This window comes from Rissa tridactyla, chromosome 3 (assembly GCF_028500815.1).
Source record: "Rissa tridactyla isolate bRisTri1 chromosome 3, bRisTri1.patW.cur.20221130, whole genome shotgun sequence".
NCBI lineage: Eukaryota > Metazoa > Chordata > Aves > Charadriiformes > Laridae > Rissa > Rissa tridactyla.
In genome coordinates this window covers 2,397,663-2,417,695 of record NC_071468.1, presented here as the reverse complement: position 1 = coordinate 2,417,695, position 20,033 = coordinate 2,397,663, and the positions used below count along the sequence as shown (strand labels likewise).

General features: G+C 38.5%; 1 protein-coding gene across 3 annotated transcripts in view; it reads left to right on the top strand.

Moving 5' to 3' along the window:
• PUS10 (pseudouridine synthase 10) overlaps positions 1 to 20,033 on the top strand; it is a 34,713-nt gene that overhangs the window by 1,331 nt on the left and 13,349 nt on the right. For all 3 annotated transcript variants that reach the window (XR_008465231.1, XR_008465230.1, XM_054194055.1), the window contains 8 exons: positions 139 to 275; positions 1,825 to 2,091; positions 3,736 to 3,822; positions 10,130 to 10,164; positions 12,231 to 12,342; positions 14,037 to 14,098; positions 16,684 to 16,729; positions 19,548 to 19,612. Coding sequence is in view for 1 of the 3 variants with exons in the window: in XM_054194055.1 (XP_054050030.1) it covers positions 150 to 275; positions 1,825 to 2,091; positions 3,736 to 3,822; positions 10,130 to 10,164; positions 12,231 to 12,342; positions 14,037 to 14,098; positions 16,684 to 16,729; positions 19,548 to 19,612 (800 nt within the window). In the remaining 2 variants the exon portion in view is untranslated. Of the gene's footprint in view, positions 1 to 138; positions 276 to 1,824; positions 2,092 to 3,735; positions 3,823 to 10,129; positions 10,165 to 12,230; positions 12,343 to 14,036; positions 14,099 to 16,683; positions 16,730 to 19,547; positions 19,613 to 20,033 lie in introns of those variants that run through there.

The following is a 20,033-nucleotide window of genomic DNA, read 5'->3' as shown; positions in this document are numbered from 1 at the left end:
GACAAACATGTATCCTAAACTTCCTCTAGAGGACCAAAAAAATCCATTGATTCTAAATATGGGACAGTTAAGTCAGTCCTTTTATTGTTGAATTGCTGAGTTGTGTTTATTCTAAGCTTTTTTTCTTTTCTTTTTTAGAATTATCCAGTATGTCTTCACTAACAGAAAAGGACAGACCAATTGTTCAGCTGTTACTGAACACTGGCACTTGCCCACGATGTATTTTGAGGTTCTGCTGCGTGGGATCACAGGCGCTTTATAGATGTCCATACAAGGTTTGTTCTTTGTGTTCCTAATTAGAACTTGCGAACATATGAATGCAGTGTTCTTTGCACTACCTTGGAGGAGAAGGTTGTTGTGTTCTTGGGCTCTTTGCCTGAGAGGAAAACATTTTGCAAAATGAGTTATGAAAAATAACTGCTGCTACACTGTGCAATTTTGAGAAATTACAAGAATCATAGAATATAACAATTGTTGTGGGTTAAATGTTAAGTTTGACTGTGGAAGTTGCTATGTATTTCCTGAAAACACCAGAAAACAGGGCGTGTTAGCTTCTGCACATCATGGCTCTATCACTTTAGAAGCAGAACAGCTATGACTGCTCCCTCTGTTCTTTTTCCTTTAACGTAATAAATAGTAAAGGGGTTGTGGGCAGTGCAGCTGATGCAGAGGAGGAACCATCTATGCTCCAAACTTTTTTGCTTCATACTTCCTTCTTCTTTCAGTAGGATTGGTAGGGGGATGTAACTGAAAAATTGCAGAGCGCAGGTTAAGGATAAACCTTCCTTTTTCAGTCAATCGAACACAATGTTATTAGGCATCCTTTTTAGCTGACCTTAGTGCTGAAATTCAGTCATCAAATTTTTCCTAGCTGTGCACAATCATTCTTGCCTTTGTTCTTCTACTTGTTACTCCTCAGCTTGGTTTTGGTGATTTGCTCCTCCTCCGTATTGGTTCTTTGAGACCTCTGTCATTGTGTAGGCCAAATAAACATCTCCATTTATCTGGTTTAATCCCGTGACTTTATGCTTCCATTTTCTGATGTCTGTCTTGATTGTTTCACCTTTGTTCAAGTTTAGACTCCCCAGAATTTATTTTTAACATCTTTCTTCCATATCCTTTTTGCTTTTCTATCAATGATTTGAGAAGTGTTCATTCTGTATGCTATTTTTTATTCTTTTGCATCTCAACAACACAGTAACAGCTGTCTTTGTTACTGAAGACCTTTTAGTAAATCTTTCTTTCTGAACTATGTGTTGGCTCTATCTCTCATCCTTCCTAAAATTCAGAGACATGCAGGTAATGCATCCTTTAATTTTTATAGGCTTCTCTCTTTATATGAAGTTCTTCCTTTATGTATTTAATTTCACTCTCACCTGTATCTGCTCTCATTTTCTTCTCATACTATACTAGCCAACTCTCTTCCTAATCATCTGAGCTAATGGAGTTGGTAGAATTCAATGCTAACATAATCTAAATGACAAATAGGCCATAAACATCTATTTCCATTGAATAGTGATGGGGCCAAAGATAAATGCATTTTTGCAGGTTACATCTGTAAAATGTTTTCACTCTTATTGGATGATAAAGAAGTGTTTTCGGCAAAATTCAGTTTCTCTGGATAACATTTTGAGAGCAGTAGAGCGTGAAGCTTTTTAATTGTCTAGGTGTCTGTTGGTATAAATTCCAAGTTATAAATTACATACACTAAAGCTAAACTGGAATGGTTAGTACTACCTTTTAGAATTGTATTGTAAGTTCTTGTTACACCATTGGAGAAAAGAGGAAAGACCAACAACAGTATGATTCCTCTGTTTGTGTTAGGATTTAATGAAGGATTTAAAAGAATTTCTGAAAAATAATCAAGAAAAAGAAGATACTGTTTGTTTTGACGTAGTTGATCCACCTTGTAAGAGAATCAGACTTGAACACACAGAAGAAGGACCTGATGAACTGAACCACAGTGGAGCACTCCAGCAGATTCCTTCAGTTAATAATGAAAATACTGCAATGGAGAACTCAGCTGTGAAGGTTTGCAATGTGTGTTTGGGAATTCTTCAGGAGTTCTGCGAGGCTGACTTTGTTAAAAAGGTAAATAACCAGTTCTTAATCTTCATGTGTGCTTTTATTGGAGCTTGTGTATATTGGCGCCCAAAGTGTAGAGCTGGTTATTACAAACAACATGCAGTTAAACAATTGGGAGAAAGCTACTGGAAAACAAGCCGAAACATTTACCGGTTTCGAATATTTGGAAGGTAGATGGCGCCATTCAACTACATACTGCTCATTGACAGTGTTTGCATACCTCCTGTGCAGCTGGGAAATAACATTTGTCAGTGTGACCACATTTTACCCAGGCCTTGTCATAATGTAACCTTTTTTTAAAAAATAGCAGTGTAGGTGCAATGGAATGACTGCTAGGAGCACATTTTCCTAAGAAAAGGACTAACAGATACGTGGTTACTTGAATTTAGGAGATAACCTGAGATTCGGCTGCTTAGATTACAAGGAAAACCTCACTGTAAATGGTGACCTCTCTTTACTTTTGCTATATGAAGGGAAAATAAGGCATAAGTGCTGTGCTCTTCAGCTTAACTGCGTGTTCCTAATATAGCACGAGTCTGTCTTTACCATGTGCTACTATTTAGAAAGCCACAGAGGAAGAAAATGTTTTGGTGGTACAACAGACTGTAGATAATAGAGAAAATATGAGTTAGGAGAGAATGTAGGCATAACGAGTGTTGCAAACATCATCTCTGAGCAATAAAATTGCTTATGTGACAAATTGAAATATCAGCGAGAAAAATCCCACTTGTATTTAAGATGTTTAAAGGAGTTTTAATAGAAAAGAATTTGGTTTAATAGCATGAGTATACTTAAAAATGGGCCTAAACAGAAAGCATAGTATATAGTTTCTGTTGTAGTGCGTGTTTCTTTTTCATTTCCATTGGCAGAGTATATATATTTTTTACAAAATCTAGTTATAAGGCTTGTTTCAGAGTTACTCTCTTGAGTAGCAATGGAAAATCTGGTAGCATTTATTAAGGCACCGCAAAAGCTGATTATTTTATAAGGAAATTTCCTTATCTGAGATGTTGATTTCACCTTGAAATCTCAGAATTCATCTTTTAACATTCACTAAAATCACTGACGTTTTGGATGACTTCTCCATGTGTGTTTAAGTTTACTTCCAGTAGGGGCATCTAGCCATTGTCTCTCACTAGCGTACTTTAAAATGTTTGATGTGTGTTCGGGTTCTTACTTTATTTCCAGTGACAAACATGATTTTTTTACAATGAAGAGTGATTATGAATTACTGCTGTGGATACCTGTTTATTCCTGTCTTATCCCAGGTTCTTAAACATTTTTATTGTTATAGAATTGTATCACTGCCGTGAAGAAAAACATTCAGAGTCAGCTGTTCTAGCCTTTGGTCACTGTGGTATAATTCATTGCACTAAGATTTTGGTATACAATTGTTCTTAGCCTTAAAATAGAGAGTTTGGTTGTTTCATAGCAGTAAGGATACAGTTTGTTAGTAACTTTTTTTTTTTTAACAGAACAAAAAAAGATTTCAATAAGTTTTTAGGGATTACTCTGGTGTGTATGTTCAGCATCTATCTGAATGTGTATTAACATGGATTTACAGTGATTATGCTAGAATAAAGAATATCCTAAAAGATTATCAACTCAGTTCCATTGCTGTGGTTTAATATTAGAATCCTTCACTTACAGGTGTGCCAAAAGGTTAATTCCGCTGACTACCAGTTCACTAGTTTTGTATTTTCTGTGTCGCTGCCCCCACAGCTGTCTGTTAGGGAGGTAAGTGTTTACAGATATTTCTTCATAACTTAAATGCATATTAAAGAAAGTAACTGTGGAGTGTGCAAGCTGGAGGTGGTTTGATTTTTAATTGCTATTGTTTAAAAAACCAAAAACACATGCTCGAAGTGAAGTCTGCTCTCCTCTTCCTTGTTGGTGAGTATTATTCTAATTAACAAAGTGTCTGAGTCACTTTAGTTTTCAGTTAGCCCGGGAGTTACTTTACATCTGAAAATCTAAAAGGAGTTTCTTTAAACCCTCAGTGTATTGTTTCCTTTGGTACAGATGCCAGCTCTGCTTTGTGGATCTTCTCAGAGAAGGAACTGCACAGCTGGTGCCTTTCCTGAAATAAATGATAATTGGTAGTGCAGAATACAAATGAGGGAACTTGAAGATGAACTCTTTAACTGTTCTGCATTTTAAATGATGTGAAAATACACATTTTAATAGTCACCTGTCTTAGGCATTGTTGAAAGTCTAGATTTGTAAAACTACAGTTAATAGCAGTTGTAAAACTACTGATTTTAATGGCAATTTTAATCAAACTTAAATTGTTTACATTTCTGTAGTGTGGAGTGTATAACCCTGGTAATATTTTTTTTTTTTAAATTGAGGGAGCATACTAAGCATAGTAGAACTTGGTCAATAAAGCGACAATTTTTGCTTAGTTGTGGGTTGTTTTACAATGTTCCCCTGCTTTCTGATATGAAGTGATGCAAAAATACTATTCTAAAGGACAACATGTAAATCTTTTATGATGGATGCCTGCTGTGGTAAGATGTAGTAGAAGCTTCAGTGAACACGGCAGAAAGAAGTGTAGGTGGTCTTGGATTTATATATAAAGCTGCGGTGAGGTCTATTCCCATCCCACACAGTTTGATTGTTAAATAATCTACTACACTTTTAGTGTTGATTTGTACTGTTGGTTCTGGCATCTCAGGCAAATGCCAGTGTAATAGCTGCATTGTGCTAACATACATTCTACTTCTAAGTCTTCTCGAAGCTAAGATTCTCTACTTCCCATCTGAAATTAAGCATAGTTGGTGTGTTTGCTTCAGCTGCCACTGTGTCTGGTAAAATAATACCAGAAGAAATTGCTCTGTGCTTTCTGAACGGATGAACCCTCCTTATTCCCGTTTGATTTTATGGTCGTCCAAAAAATGAGATATGTCAAAAAACCACTTTCAGGTGAGGTGAATATACGGATGTGTGCATGTGTGCCCATGATGCTCTGTGAAACTCCAAATGTAGGTCAAACTTACTCCAGCTTAATGCCCGGTGTAAGCTTAGGTGTTTAAAAAAAGTGGAGCCTTATTATTTTTAGGGTACTATTGATCAGGTCTTTTGCATTTCCACTCTACCTTTGCTAGTCATTAGTGAGAGCTCCCTTACTCTATTCATTATGGCCTCAATGATCAAAAACAAAGTGATGCACAGAATCTTCTGGCTAGATTCCCAACTGCAATTCCCATGTTACCAAGTTCTTAATACGCTTCCATTATGCACTTTAGCTTGACAGCTTTAGTTTATCCAACTTAAAAATAGCTTATTTTTTTTATTATTTCCGTAGCATAGCTATGTAATGATGGAGGCGAGGAATTTGATGCTATGCTGCTCTTTCTCGCACTCTGTGGGTCTTTGCCAGAATGCCTCGGTAGAGGGGGTTATTGCATTGCAGTTCTGGCTCAGTGATGTTCTCACACTAATGTGAACAAGCAGGGCAAGTGTTTCTCTCTGCTTTTGAGGTAGTCTTGGCTGTAAATGGAAGCAAAAAATAACAGTTTGCTTCAGAGTTCCTCTTACTGATCGAAATGTTGATGATACACTGAGACTGTGTGGACTGGGAAAACTGACTTTGCAAATGCAGTTAGTAGAAACCCAGATTTATTACTTTATAACAACTTTGTCTTCTAAGTGCAATAAATCATTAGTTAGATAAAAGCAATGAGATGTAATTTTTAACCTATTGATCTGCTTCATTCAAGCTATCGTGTCCTTATGTTCAAGCAAGCAAACAAACAATACTACAGTGCTTGGTACAACCAAGGGAATAGAAGTTGTGGTGTGGGTTCAGAAATGAATAGGTGGAGTGAGGTGAGTGAGTAGGAAGCTCCAAGTCCAGATCAGTTCTCTTTGGAAACACTTTTGGTTTGTCTGGGAGCAGGTCTGCATTAGGAAGTTCCTGCTATCCTTTCTCTTCCATCCCTTCAGTCTCGCCAAATGCTAAACCAGCTGTTTGTGTAGCTGTGCTCTGGCTGAAGGGGTGAAAATGGGTGATGGTGGAGAAAGAACCTCTTTAAAATCATGGGGGTTTATTTAGCACCTGTCACTTCAAAAAATAATTGGTAAAAGCAGCTCCTGTTTTACAGTTAGAGAAAAGCAGCAAGTAATATAATATGTCAAAGTATCTCAAATATCTCAAAATGCTTCGTGTTGAAAAGAGGTCTTTTGTTAAATTCTGCTTTTAATTCTTTGAACTGCACTGTACAAGAACATATGTAATTTTATCATAAAAGGACTCCCCAAAGACAGCCTCCCTCCCATTGACCTTTTGTATGACACACACATTTTCTCTGACTTCTTTTTAACAAAAAAATCAGAAACTGCCTTTTAATATTACCTTCAACTAATTTAATTATGACAGTTGTCATCCTGCCAAGTCTAAAATGTACGATAGGAGCTGAAGAAGAGTGGGACATAAAATTTACATTTGCAAAGTATTTGTATCTGTAATGCAAAAAACCTATCACCTCTTTCCCCAAGTAGGATATTTGATTAAAATAAATCATAACTACAGGAGTCCCAAGTTTATGTCAGACAACTATATTAGAATGTGAAGCGAGTCATGCCCTTCAAAAGGGTGACTGTTAGCTATGTCTGTAGTCTCAGTTGTGATCCATCATCCTGGTACTTGCTACAAGGACGTTGATGCAAATAGCATCTGTAGTCATTACTCCCTGTAGGGCTGTGTATACCTCATCATGGAATTCCCCATCTCGAAGCTCTTTTCTAATACAGTGAAAAAAAGGCTGTGGCTGGGATTGCACATGGTATTTCAACTGTTGCCACTGTGATCCCTCAGATAGCATTAGAATAATAACCTGCAGCTTGTAATCAATATAGCGGCTGAGCTAGTGTATTTCAGAAATATGTTTGCTGTTAAGCATTGCCCTGCAGGCTTGAGCTCTGTAATGAGCATTTTTCATTTTCAAACCACTTCACAAACATAAAGTAATTATGAAGTGGAGGGATCTGATCCCCTGCTTCACATACAGCTGGGAGAGAGCAGAGCGGGGGAGTGAAGGCATAGGGGTAGGGGGGTTTGGCTGGCTTGGTGACTGAATGTGATTTGGAATTTGGGATCTTTTGGCTTCTGTGCTCACAGTACCCTAATCTATTGTTTCCTCTTAATTGAAGGGAAAAAGCAATTTCTTTAATTTTCTTTCAATTTTGAAGTCAAGAAAGAGGATGTGAAATTTGACTTGTGCTCTCATTTTAGCATAGTTACTTGCACGCAGAAGTTTTCTCTATTTTGTAATTGTACGCCTGTAAAACAGGGGAAAGGTGTGAGATTAGCCACCTGACTGAGTACCAAACCTACATGCTTTAAATCAAGGCATATGTGATTTCTTTAAACTGGCATTTGTCAAATGCAGATTTCTAGACCAAGTTTTATGGTTGTCATGTTCTCTAGTTCTGAATTATGTTCAAGGAACTTCAGTTGTAAACTATTTTTATTTATGATTTTATCTGGGTTATTATGCAAACAAGATTACGATATACTTCAAGCAGTCTTACTCATACTGTCTACATATGCAGGATAATGAATCACAGTGAATTTGAGTGAACAGTGTTCCATCAATACAACTATATTTATTTGGTTCAGTAGCATGCAGTTTTGTGTATCGTGTATCTAACAAAATTTGTGTCCTCTCTCCCTCATCCCTTTTTCCCCTTAACATTTCTAGCATTGTTTTTAGGATTCCCTCATTCTTTTAGATGTACCAGAGGAAGGTTATTAGACATTTTTTTGATTGAGTTCCTCTATCAGCATGTAAAAGAGATCTACGATGGGGTTCCTTCTGATTTCAATGAAAAGATGATGTGATCTTGGCTGTGCTCCTTTAAGTTTGATATAAGTTTTCAAACATGTATTTAAATCAGTGGTGTTCGCTGCTTTTGAGATACCAGCTCTTTTGGACATTCCACATGTATATATGGTTGTATAGCAACCCTATGGAGTCACCTTTCTCTGGCACTTCACTAGTAGCCTGCAGTCCACAAACTGAAAACTACAAATTTTGATTTTTTTCACTGTAGTTATTTCAAGCCACCAACATGATTTTTGGAATTCATCTTCAGTGAGGATGGTGAGACTAGGTGTCCAGACTGCGTCTTGACAGTACAGGTTCTATTAGTTAAGTGGCGTCCTGCCAGCTTTAATGTATTTTGTTTTTGTTAGTAGCGGAAGAACTGAGACCGTTATTGTTGTTGCTGCTTCGTTGTAGGAGGTTTTGAGGGGAGTTTTTTTCTTCTTATTAATTGCTTTTGCACTGATAGGCATTCTGTTGAAATGGAAAAATTGTATGGTTCTTCTGAATACCTGTGTCCGGCATCACATTTTTTCCACGTAATTAAAGACCTAATAGAAAGGCCGTTTGAGGTCAAAGTTACAATTCTGGTTAACTGTAACGCACTTCAGTTTAGTAAGTTAGTTTTCATTGTAGTGCAGAGAATGGCACTCACTCCTGGCCCATGTGGAGGCAAAATTTAAAGCCCAGAACACTAAACAATTACTGCACAGAACTAATAGATCATCTTGTAGAATCAATATTGTCAGTACAAAGAGAAGCAAGTGAGACTGCCAAAGGGTGCACCTCTAAAGTGTTTGGCTCCGCAGAGCAGGGTGTGGTACAGATATGCCTTTGGAAGCTTTTGGCATTAGCAATGTTGTTTGTAAATCTTCAGTTTCTTGATCCTTTTTAATTTTGTTCGAGTCTGTTAGTGTTGGCTGTTCTCCTTTGTGCTTAATCTTGTGTTTTTGTATTGTCCATCATACCACTGGTAGTTCTAATTCTGCTTTTGAACTTTGTTACAACCATTGTTAATTCTTACACTGCTGAGTTCCATTTGTTGGCTGGGACACCTAAGTGATGGTTTGTGGTCTTCTTTCCTGGGCGGTGTCACATCTAAGAGGCCTCTATGTTGTTTGTTTACATACTTAAGGCTGCTAGAGAGTGGGGTAGATTTTGAGGAAGTATTTGCTATGTACGGATTGAAGACAATCAAGCACTAGAGCAGGTTGTCCAGAGAGATGGTGCTGTCTCCATTACTCCATTTCAAGGACTCATTGGACAGAGCCCTGAGCAACCTTGTCTGGTTTCATAGGTGAGCCTGCTACAACTGTAATGTTGGATAGAGACCTGCTGAGGTCCTTGAATTATTCTGTGATCACACATGTAAAGAAAATATTACTTCTTGTAACCTCCACTCAAAGAAGCGCATCAGGAGCCGCAGAAGGTGGTATTCACAGAGGATCTCCACAAAGTAACAGAGGGGCAATTGAGAAATGAAAAAGGAGAGTTCAAGGTTGAATCTGTCCATGATTCTCAGATCACATCTTCCAGCCATTCCTATATATGCTTTGTGATAAATAATTATTAGTGAACTCGAGCATTTGTACTAAAAGCTCTAGAATTGTTCCTTCTGTTCCTCAGCTTTCTCATATTCAGCCTGTGTCTCCTAAACTAAGTGGTGTGCTTTAAATAAGGGGGCAATCCTGAGGGGAAGGGTTCGCGATTACCACGAGACCAAGTATGTCTTTTATTTCATGTTTTTTATAAGGGATGATAACTGAATAGTTTATATTTTTTTAAAAAATTCATATGTTAAATCAGTTTTCATATACCATCCATTTAGACACTTTTAATTTCTCTGTGTGGTAGATAACTGTCGGTTGCACTTGACTTAGGCTGTCAGAGTCTTTTTCTAGTTATAGTGTTAATAGCAAGTTTCAAAGTGTGTTTAATGCAGCCTGATCTTTTTTTTTTTTTAAAGCCAGATGGGATTTGAGGTGAATTGCAAAATGTTGTCTTGCAAATAAAAACAAATAGCAATCCTATCTTTCCATTTCTAAAGCAAAAGCTAAATTAAAATCCTAATAATTCCTTTTTGTCCTGAGTTTTTAAAACATTATTCCTTCTGCTAATAGTCTCTCAAATTGTTGGGAGTTTTGAGCCTTAATTTCACTTGCTTTCTTTTTTTTTTTTTTCTTCTCTTCTTCCTGGGCATGCCTGGTGACCTATAGCGTGCTGCTTGGCTGCTGGTAAAACAGGAAATGGGGTGAGTAATTTCTTTTGGCAACCCTCATACCACTTCTGTTAGAGAGTTCTCCAGATTTAGAGAAAGGAGAGATACTCTTACTATAACTTTTTTCCAGCGTAGTAGAAATGAGAAACCACTTAATGCAGTGGACCTGCTGAGACAAGTATGTTAAGAGAGAATTTTAACCAAGCAATTAATGCTGTATTTTCGAGGTCAAGAAAGTTGTATTCATATAAATGTATTTCTGCTGACAGTTGTGGAATATGTAGAGTCACTTCTATGTTCTTGGACAACATTTTCACTTACCTTCAAAACTAAGCATAAGGAAATTCAGAATTGGGATGTGCTGTCATTTTATTTGGGTTTTTTTATTTTTTTATTGTCCATAGCTTTTGTTGTATGACTGACAAGAACTCTTTTATATAGCCACCATTCGTCTATATAAATGTTGAGCAGGCAAGAAGTTGATTTTATAGTCTTGTTATGAAACTATTGTCCAGTTTACTTGATGCTTACAAAGGATAAGATGGCAGCTGGTTTAGTTTTTTGTTTATTTTTACCTGGTTTGACTTTAATTGGCGTTTCTTATCTCCTTTGCCTCATAGTGTGATTATAGCTAGGACATGGCATTTCAACTTGGAGTGCAGGCTGTCTGTCCAACTGTGCACTTTGGGTTAGCTTAATGGTCCTGAGAGGTGCCATGATGCCATCTGTGAGCCAAAATCTTCTTGTACATGGAAGACATAGTGAAATACAGACCTCTTCAGGTTTAGCTTACATTAATAGTGACAGAAAATTGTTAATCGGATAATGGTGAAAATTCAGTAGTGTAGCAAGAAAGATATTAGTGCAGTGGGTGCATGTTACTTTTGACTCTTCTTTTTTATACCTCAGTGTTTTGAAATCAATTTAAACGCTTGATTCTTTGTCTACTCCAGGACACTCCCATTCCTGGCCAAATGAGAACGTATTAGAGCCATTTTGAATGGGTAAATTGTCTTTGTGGGCAAGAGGAAAGAAATGCACTTCTCTCAAAGTTAGTTGAGGATACTGAACTAGTCTTTGGCGGAAGCCATGTTGGCTGGAAGTACCATTTCAAGATACTCATAGAAAGCTAGACTAAAAGGTGATGAATCACTTCCTACTTTGAGATTAATTTAAAAGCAATTGTTTCATTAAATTGCTTGAGAGAAGATGAGACCCTGTAGAGCCACATAGCCTACCATTGGTGCCATTTGTGTAGGAGGACATGCGCTTTGCTCTGTAAGTTCCCAAACAAGTGGTTTGAAATCATGGCTAAACCAGGACACACATACTGGTATCCTTACAGGCATCTGCTCCTTTTAATTTCACTCTCCATCGTCAAAGACACAGGAGTCAAGGCCTGGTCTTGTATGTACAGAGGTAGTAGAGCCTGTTGCAGCAAGGTCAACTGAGGCTGTCATCTGGGCTTTTCCTCTTAGGAATTTGTGCCCGCTGGAATTCACACCCTCCTTTAATGAAGGACTAGATAGCCCTTTTAACGATAAAAATAAGTCTAAGGGTTTTTTATTTTTTTCTTTTTAAACAAAGTATTTTTGTGCACATCTCTCTCAGCTCTTCTCCAGGTAGACTCTGGAAAGACTTTTGCAGCTTTTGATCTACTGTGAAGCTATGGCATGAGTTTCCTCAGTGCATGTTCTTTTACACAGAAAAAAAAAGAATCTATTTTTAAATGTTAGCGAAAAAAACACTGCCAAATAGAAACAGGGCAAGACAAGATATTACTTAGGGTGGAAGGTGGACAGGAGGCTCCTTAGCAAGTAGCACAGGTGCTGCCCTGCAGGATCCAGATACTTGGTTTACTTAAGGTGAACTAGGTGTTGGTTTACCATCAGAAGGATCTTGCCTCTATCTGCATGTACCTGTGGAACAGCCTTTCATTCTTTCATGCCATCGTCTGTCATCTGTATGCTTCGTACTTTTGTCCTTTTTTATTTGTGCATTGCTAGTTACTTCAGTTTGTCTTGAAATACTGTATGTCATGTATCTATCTTTGGCAGACTCCTGTGCAAGTTTACTATTTCTTTGTGTATGTGATTCAGAAAACTGGGCCTTCCCTTGGCAAAGGATGACATTGTTCAGCTGAAAGAAGCTTATAAGTGGATTATTCATCCCCAATTGTCAGAAGAGTTGGGTGTTCCTGCTGACGGAAAGGTGTCGTATAAATAAGAAAACACTTTTTTCTCTGTGTCTTTTATTCTTTTTAATATGTGCTTGTGTGTGTGTGTGATTTTTATACACTTAAATATACAAGGGGGGGAAATAAAAATATATACATTTTTCCCTCATTAAGATAAACAAGTTGCACTGCTCTTATATTCACTGTAGGGGGAAGCAGGGGGGAAGCTCTTTTAACCAGAGATCTCCAAGACTCAACACTGAGGAGTCCAGTCTTCATTTTTGTACGCATAGATCATTGCATCTTCTGAAACCGTCGTAGTCTTTTCCTAAATCTCTTGCTCTTGGGCTGCCACCCTCTTTTTATCAATGAGACTTTTTCAGTTTTCTTATTTTCCAGGCTCTCTGTTTTCCAGAGGTTAAGGAATGCTCACACATTCCTTCTTTGCTCTCCTATTACTGCCACCACTGTCACTGCTCTGTGAGATAAATCATTCAGGTTGTTAGCATGTTAAATTCTACGGATAAAATATATTTCTGAATCTTACTGAAAGAGGAAAGACTGGTCCTTGTTCATTTTTAAGGAACGCTAGAGATAGGCATGTTGGAACATGCAATACCTGTAAGTAGGCAAGAGAAATGTTTTTTCAAACCCTGGTTTCAGCTTTCAGATTCTGACTAACATTCTTAAAATGTTTCTGAAATGCATTGACTGAACATAACATTCAGGTGTTGCCAGGCAAACTCAGAAACACCATCATCTTGAATGTAAAATTTCTGCAAACATGGCTACAATTCCTGCCGAGGACAAGGCAGACTGCAGTTTTTACCTGTCATCAGCCACACGACTGACCCCAGGACTAGACTCATTTAGTCTTTACGTTAATTTGTCGGCTTCCATAATAATTACAGATTGTCTTTTCCCAGGAGTACTAATTGAAAGCATCCCTTTTGTCTTAGCGAAGAAAGAAATGCTCAGTTACCCTGAAGATGACCCAAGAAGAGACAAACTTCTTACATACCAAGTTAGCAAAAGCTCTACGTTGCTTGGGCACTGAGCCGCTCCAGACATCATTGTACCATAAAAGTTACTTGTCTAGTGCTCTTTATCTACAAGGCACTTGAATATTAGCCAATCTTTTCAATAGCCCTCTTGAGGTATTCTGGTATCTGAATAACAGAAGTAATGAGTGTCGTTTGCCCAAGGCCAAAGAGGGAATTGGGGGTAGAATTGAGATTACACTAGAGTTTCTGGTCTAGCTGTCAATCCGCTAGGACATATTGCCTTTCTTTGCCCCAAGGCCATCCAGTCATTGCAAATGAAGCCCCTGACAAAATTTTACAGTGGTGACTACTACAGGGTTTTTATCTTTATTCCACGCCATGCATTGCTCTCCCAGAAGGTTTGTTAAGTTTAGTGACCGTAATAGGCTTTGAGCATTCACCGTCTCTGACTCAGTTCCCCCTGTGCAAAATAGGGCTGGTATCTATGATGTGTAGGTCACTTATGTTTTGAAGGGCTCTCAGATCATCTTTGGTTACTTCAGAAATGCAAATGCTATTTGGCACACGTTTTAATATCTTTAGACGATGTTGTAGAATAAATGGGTTACTTTCTCTTTTGTCTACCTCTTTACTGGTTTCCTTATACTAAGGATGCTTGAGAGTATCCTCCCTGTTTGTTTAAAAAACTATTACCTTTTTTCCTTTTTTTTTTTTTTTAAATTTAGAGTTTGTTTGAAGTTAGCGTGGTCTTTGCTCACCCAGAAACAGAGGAGGAGTGTCGTTTCCTGTAAGTTTTTATATAAATAACAAAAGATCTTTATCTAAATATTGTGCAACATTGTTGGTTTGGATTTGCTACAGATGAGAATATGCAGTGTTTATAAACTAGAGTGGGGCCTGCATCTAAACTTCCTCATAATGCAGATAGAGTTGTAGAGCTTAAAGTTACACCATCTCTGGTTAATTCTGTGCTTTAAAGCCAATAAACAAAATTATCCAGAATTTTGATTTGAACTAGAAGGAGAACATTCAGATAAATTGTTCAATTTCAGGCCTTCTCAAAGTCATTACCCTCTTCAATATAGCCATATCATTTTAAAAAATAAATTCAAACCACGTAGTTGCAGGGGGGGGAATCTTTTGAGGTCATGCCTAGGTTTTCCTGCTCTTATAGGAGACATGGATGGGAGGGAAGGCTTTGAAGAGAGTTAATCCAGTTTAGCTGGATGACTAAAACAAACAGAAGTTCCCTGGCCATGCTATACATAGTTTTTGGCTTGGCCCAGTAGGGCATCAGCTATAAACAAAGAAGCAAAATATTTCTGTGAATTCAGCTACCATTTAATCTGATTTCTCAAAATCTAGCTGTAGTATATTCTGGATGATTAGGTTCACTCTTCCTGTTTGCTGATGCTTCCTGGAAAACTTCAGTTTCACTCAGTCTCATCACTTATGCTTCTACTGCAAGTTAAATCTTAGCATGGAAAAAGGCTCGGCATAGAATTTCTGACTTCCCTATTGCATAGTGACCTCAACTGTTGAGACTAGAGATTTGCTTTGCAGCCTTCATGTATTTCCCTGATTTTACCCCTTCTGGCAATTTGTGATCTTTGTTTGGATGCCCAGTCTGCCACCTTCTTGGTTTTCAACAACTGCATCCTTCATTTGTCTTGGGGTGGGGGGTGAGGGAAATGCATGCTTGGTGACATACCTGCTATTAGGAAGAACTGATTACCAGCATTTGCTGAACTTCTCGCCTGTCCAGCTTCTTCAAGACTGGGTAGAGAGGGGCGAAAGTAGTAGGGCCAAACTACAATTCTAAATAATGGTACCTGCAATCCTGTAAAGACTCAAAAGTTTCTGGATCCTGCACCCGTTTGTTCTTATTTATTTAATTTTACTTGATCGGTTCTTGTTTCCTGTGGTGCTTTTCCTTCCTTTGAAACCTCTCAGCAATTATTTTCAGCTCATCCTTCCGTCCTTTTTGTAACCTTTCAAAAATGTTGATGCCAAGCATATTATGATGCCAGTGTTGGCGCCCCAAGCAGAATAGTTGTAGAGGTGAAAGCTGTAAAGAAGTTCCATTCCAGGTTTATTCCATGTGGCTTGACTGTATCCCTTTACTTGCCTTCTCTTTGTAGCACACTTAAACAGCAATTAAGGTTTTAGACATTTTTCTGAAGTGACAGCATATTACCTAATTTAATTAAATAGTAGTTTCTCGGGCATCAAGGCATTCTGCATATGTGAATACCTGGCTCTTGGCATGTTCTGCGGCAATGGTTTGGTTTCAATGTAAATATGGTAAATTTGACTAATCTCACAGATTTAGTAATGACAGTCACGTTTTTTGTGGAAGTGAAGGAGGACCTTGTCTCAACCTGGAGAAGTCCTCCAGGTATCCTTTTGGGTGGGATTTCCAAGTATGGCATCTGCAATTTCTCATCTCTCAAGCTGTTCTTACAAAATTATGTGCAGGTAGGTGTGCTAAAATGACCCTTGGTTTGACACGGAAGATTGAATTGACTCTTATTAGTTTACATTTGAGATTTATGTTTAATATCACCTTAGGTGATATTTAAATTCTGGAAGAGGGAAGTTGTGACGCTTTGTGTCACAAACTGGCCAGGCAAGTTACTTGTACAGAAACAGCAAGAGATCAGATGTGCTTCCTTATGGTCTAAAGTAGTTACAGCGGCGTTGAAAAGCACCAGCAAGAAATGATAAATTGTGTTGTAGGCTAGAAATCGTCTCTACCTGCATACATAGAAATCCACTAATAGGAACTGCAACTTCCTTTACAATACTCAGAAACTGAGTGTTTCACTGACTTGGCTTTCACTTTCGTGAAACAACCAATAGTTTCCTTATGAAGAGGCAAAGCACAAATGGTATCGAGCACCTGGTGTTACTTTTTCTGTACTAAATTGAATTTTCCTATCCAGAAGCAGCAGTTTGAATCTATAGTTTGTACTGTGCATTGTCCAAGAACAGCAAGTACAGGTATCAAGATGTCAGCAAATCTTGCACAGAACTTAAACATCAATCGTGACCTTTATTGAGGATTAGAAATGACAGCTAAACTTCTTGTGTGCTTTTCCGTCCCGTCTCAAAGCTGAGACACATTTGCGTTGGTCAGAGCAAAAGAGGATTATACAGCTTTGTGATTTCTCTCGACCAGGCAATGCACACCTTCCGCCGTTAGTGGTTTAGGATAAAGTTAATTTTAAAATCTGCTCTGTGATAAGCTGTCGGAGTGAGATACTGGACATATTGGTACAAAGACCATGTACATGCTATGGTTATAAGTCTGTCTGTCTGTTTATTTCTTTTTCTCTAAGAGTAGCAGCTAATTTTCATTTTTGTATTTAGAGCCACAGCTTGTCCAGACTGTTTCAAACCCGCGAAGAACAAACAGGTAGGATCTCATAATTGTTGTATTTCTTTTCTGACATTCAGAATTTCACAGCTGTAGCTACAAGGAAGAACTTTTCTAGGTATTCAGGCAGTGTTTAATGCCTGGTTTTCTTTCATCAAAAATCTCGCCAGTTTTCAGTTGTGTAAAAATAAAGTTGTCTCCTTTATTCAGTTAACATTCCTCTGCTTAAGAAAAATAAGAGCTTGGTGCTTTTCTTTAGGTCATTCATTTTCCAGACTGTGTGAAGGCCATAATTTTAGGAACGTTCTCTGTAAATACATCCCTTAAGATCTAGGAATTTGATTATCATGCGTTAAAAGTAGTATAAAAGGTGATCCTCAAGCTCTCTGTGGGTGAAATGGTTCAGATAAGTCACATTGAGAAGATGAGAATCCGCAGCTGAAAGAGAACGATCACACGGCAGTTTTCATGTCCTCTGATCTGAATGAAAGACACAATTCATGCCAGATGGTTTTATCCTGTCTGCCTCTGGAGGAGGGGAGGAAAGAAAAGGGACTTTGCCACTTGTTGCAGGCCCTGAGCACGCACACAATCGTTGACGGAAAAGAGGATATGTAAGAATAAAAAAACAGTTGGAGAGAAACTGATACAAGTAGGACAGTTGGTGTGATCAGAGGGAGAACAAGTAACTTCTGACAGAAGCCTATGTGAGGCCTTTTATTCTTTCTGGTGGAGAGTCTACCGACATTTGGCAGAGGCAGTCTGACCCAGGAATTCTGCCTACTCTACTCCACCTGACCAATAAATGCAGGTCTTTTTTTAGAAGGATTGTATTGTTATAACTCACTGCTTGCTGCATTGCTTTCCTTTAAAAGGGAGGAAATCCCACATAAGGAGCTAAAGTAGCAGGGCCTGGCTGTTAAAACCACACAGGCAACAAGATGTAGGGGAATCGAAAGGAAAAAATACCGACTCTGAAGAGCCGTCAGAGGTTCATCCTTACAAAGAAGTTGTGCTTGAAGCTGGCTTCAAGGGCTGTATTAATCAGAGAAGTAGTACAAAAACTGGGTTCTGAGTGAAAATTTCTGTCATCTGCTATAGGTAGTTATTTAAACCTGCTCCTAGTTTAAGGTTTTTCCAGTTCATCTGTTCTACAAGGAAGGGAAGTGCTATTATCTCTAATTTATGCTTAGGAGGAGAAAGAGCAGCTTTCCTGAAGGCATCCAGGAACTCTGTGTTAGAGCAAAGACTTGAATTGTCCCAAACATTGACCCAGTACTTCTCAGTTTTTTTTTCCAAATCCCCAATCCAGTTTGCAAAAAAGACATCATTAAATCGGAAATTCAGCAGATGGCCATCAAGACAGTTGGGGGGCTGGAGCACATGCCCTAGGAGGAGAGGCTGAGAAACGTGGATTTCTTCAGCTTGGAGAAGAGAAGGCTTTCTGGAGGACCCAACTGATTATTATATCTAGTACCAACAGATTATTGAGAGCAGGGAGCCAGGCTGTTCATTACAGTGCATGGTGGAAGGACGAGAGACAGCAGAAAGAAGTTGAAGTGAGAGGTTTGGAGTCGATATAAGAAAAACCTTTTTACCGTGAGGACAGTTGGACAGTGGAGCAGGCTATGCAGAGAGGGCATGTGCCATCCTTGGAGGATTTCAAGACCTGACTTGGTGAAACCCTGCGCAATATGGTTTGATCTCATAGCTGACCATGCTTTGATGAGGAGGTTCATTTAGAGACTTTCTGTTGCCCTTAGCCTTCCTAAAGTAGGACTCCACCTCACCTGTTACAACACTTGGTTTTCCTGTTCTAGGAACCTAAATTCTGTTTTCTGCCTTAGGCTCACTTGAGTTATCAACAGCAGCACCTGGCAGTGCATAGAGGATGGTAGTCGTGACACCTGCCACTGTTGTGCTATTATTACTACCTTTATTATCAGTTCACCCTTGTGAACTGATGCAGCTCGGGGGTCTGAAGTTGCTTGTCCTCCACAGTTTGGGAACTGCCAAGCCCTACTGTTCTGAGCCCTTACGTCTGAGTATGAATGAACTTTGGAACTTTATAAACAGATACCTGCTCAGCAATCTTATTTTCAAAAGAACTAGTTGTCTGCTGTCACAGAGATAAAAGCTGTCACTTAGGTATCCTTCACTCTTGAAAATGGGGAAGCCTGGTTTAGGTTTCTGTTCATGGATTTAGGATTCTGTTTTTAATGTATTTTGCAAATTTGGACCTGAGCTCCCAAGCACCACTTTTTTTGTTCTTGCTTTTGCGCACTGTTGTATATCATCTGAAATAAGATAGTTTCCAGAGATAGGCTTAGCATTTCTTTCAGCTAACCAAAGGGCAGTCTTAGCAATTGAATGTTGTAAGGAATTGGAGTAGGTTTATTTGAAAGCGTGACAGTAACTGTAGACCAGCTGAAAGCCAGTGGCACTTGTTATTTTTCTTCTGTGTAAAAACAGAGTGAGGAAACATATACTTCTCTTTGTACGTGTCTTCTAGAAACAAAGGGGCCAATCTTAGTTCTACGACTAAATAACTGTTATGTTCCAATCTGTCAGCTGTGTAAGTTGTGTTGCTTTCATCTTCATCTTGTGAGTGAAGTTACTTGAATAGGTATTGGCAGAATTACCTGTTGCTTTTTGTTGTTCTATTAAAGTTAGGGTTAAGATCGCAGTGAGTTCTTGCCGATACAGAGTTGCTTTTAGGTATAAGAAAACACAAGTGAAAAAACTATGTTATGAAAAGCATACGGTGTGTATGTTTTAGGGTTTTTTTTAATTCCTTAGGCATATCCTTTCTTAGCTTCTCTTAGTTCTTGACTCATTTTTTTATTTCACTGTGCAGTCTGTTTTCACTAGAATGGCAGTTATAAAAGCCCTAGAGAAGATAAAAGAAGAGGATTTTCTCAAGTAAGTATATACTGAAAACAGTTCTTAGTATTGTACTTTTGTGTAGAATTAGGATGGGGAGGAAAATATTAGGTGGGTAAGTAGTGGTAAGATATCTATAAAAGAACTTTTGATTGCTTAAATTCTGCTAGTTCACTGGTTAAAATGTGGTGTGTTTTCTGTTCTTCTGGTAATAAGATGTCATTCCAGATCTTTTAATTGCGGAGTAATCTGAAAATGCTTGAGTTCAGCCACAGAGGGTGGAAAACTGAGCGTAACAGAAATGATGGTCTTTTTCCCGTTAGTAAAAGGGCTTCCTTGGTTGATTATCTCAGGAGCAGCAGAGAGGAGAAACTGTGGGTCAGAGCTGCAGTTCTGCTCTGTGCTTTCGGCAGCACGTCACTGCACCTCTCTGGGCTGGCATGGGATTTGGAATGGTTAG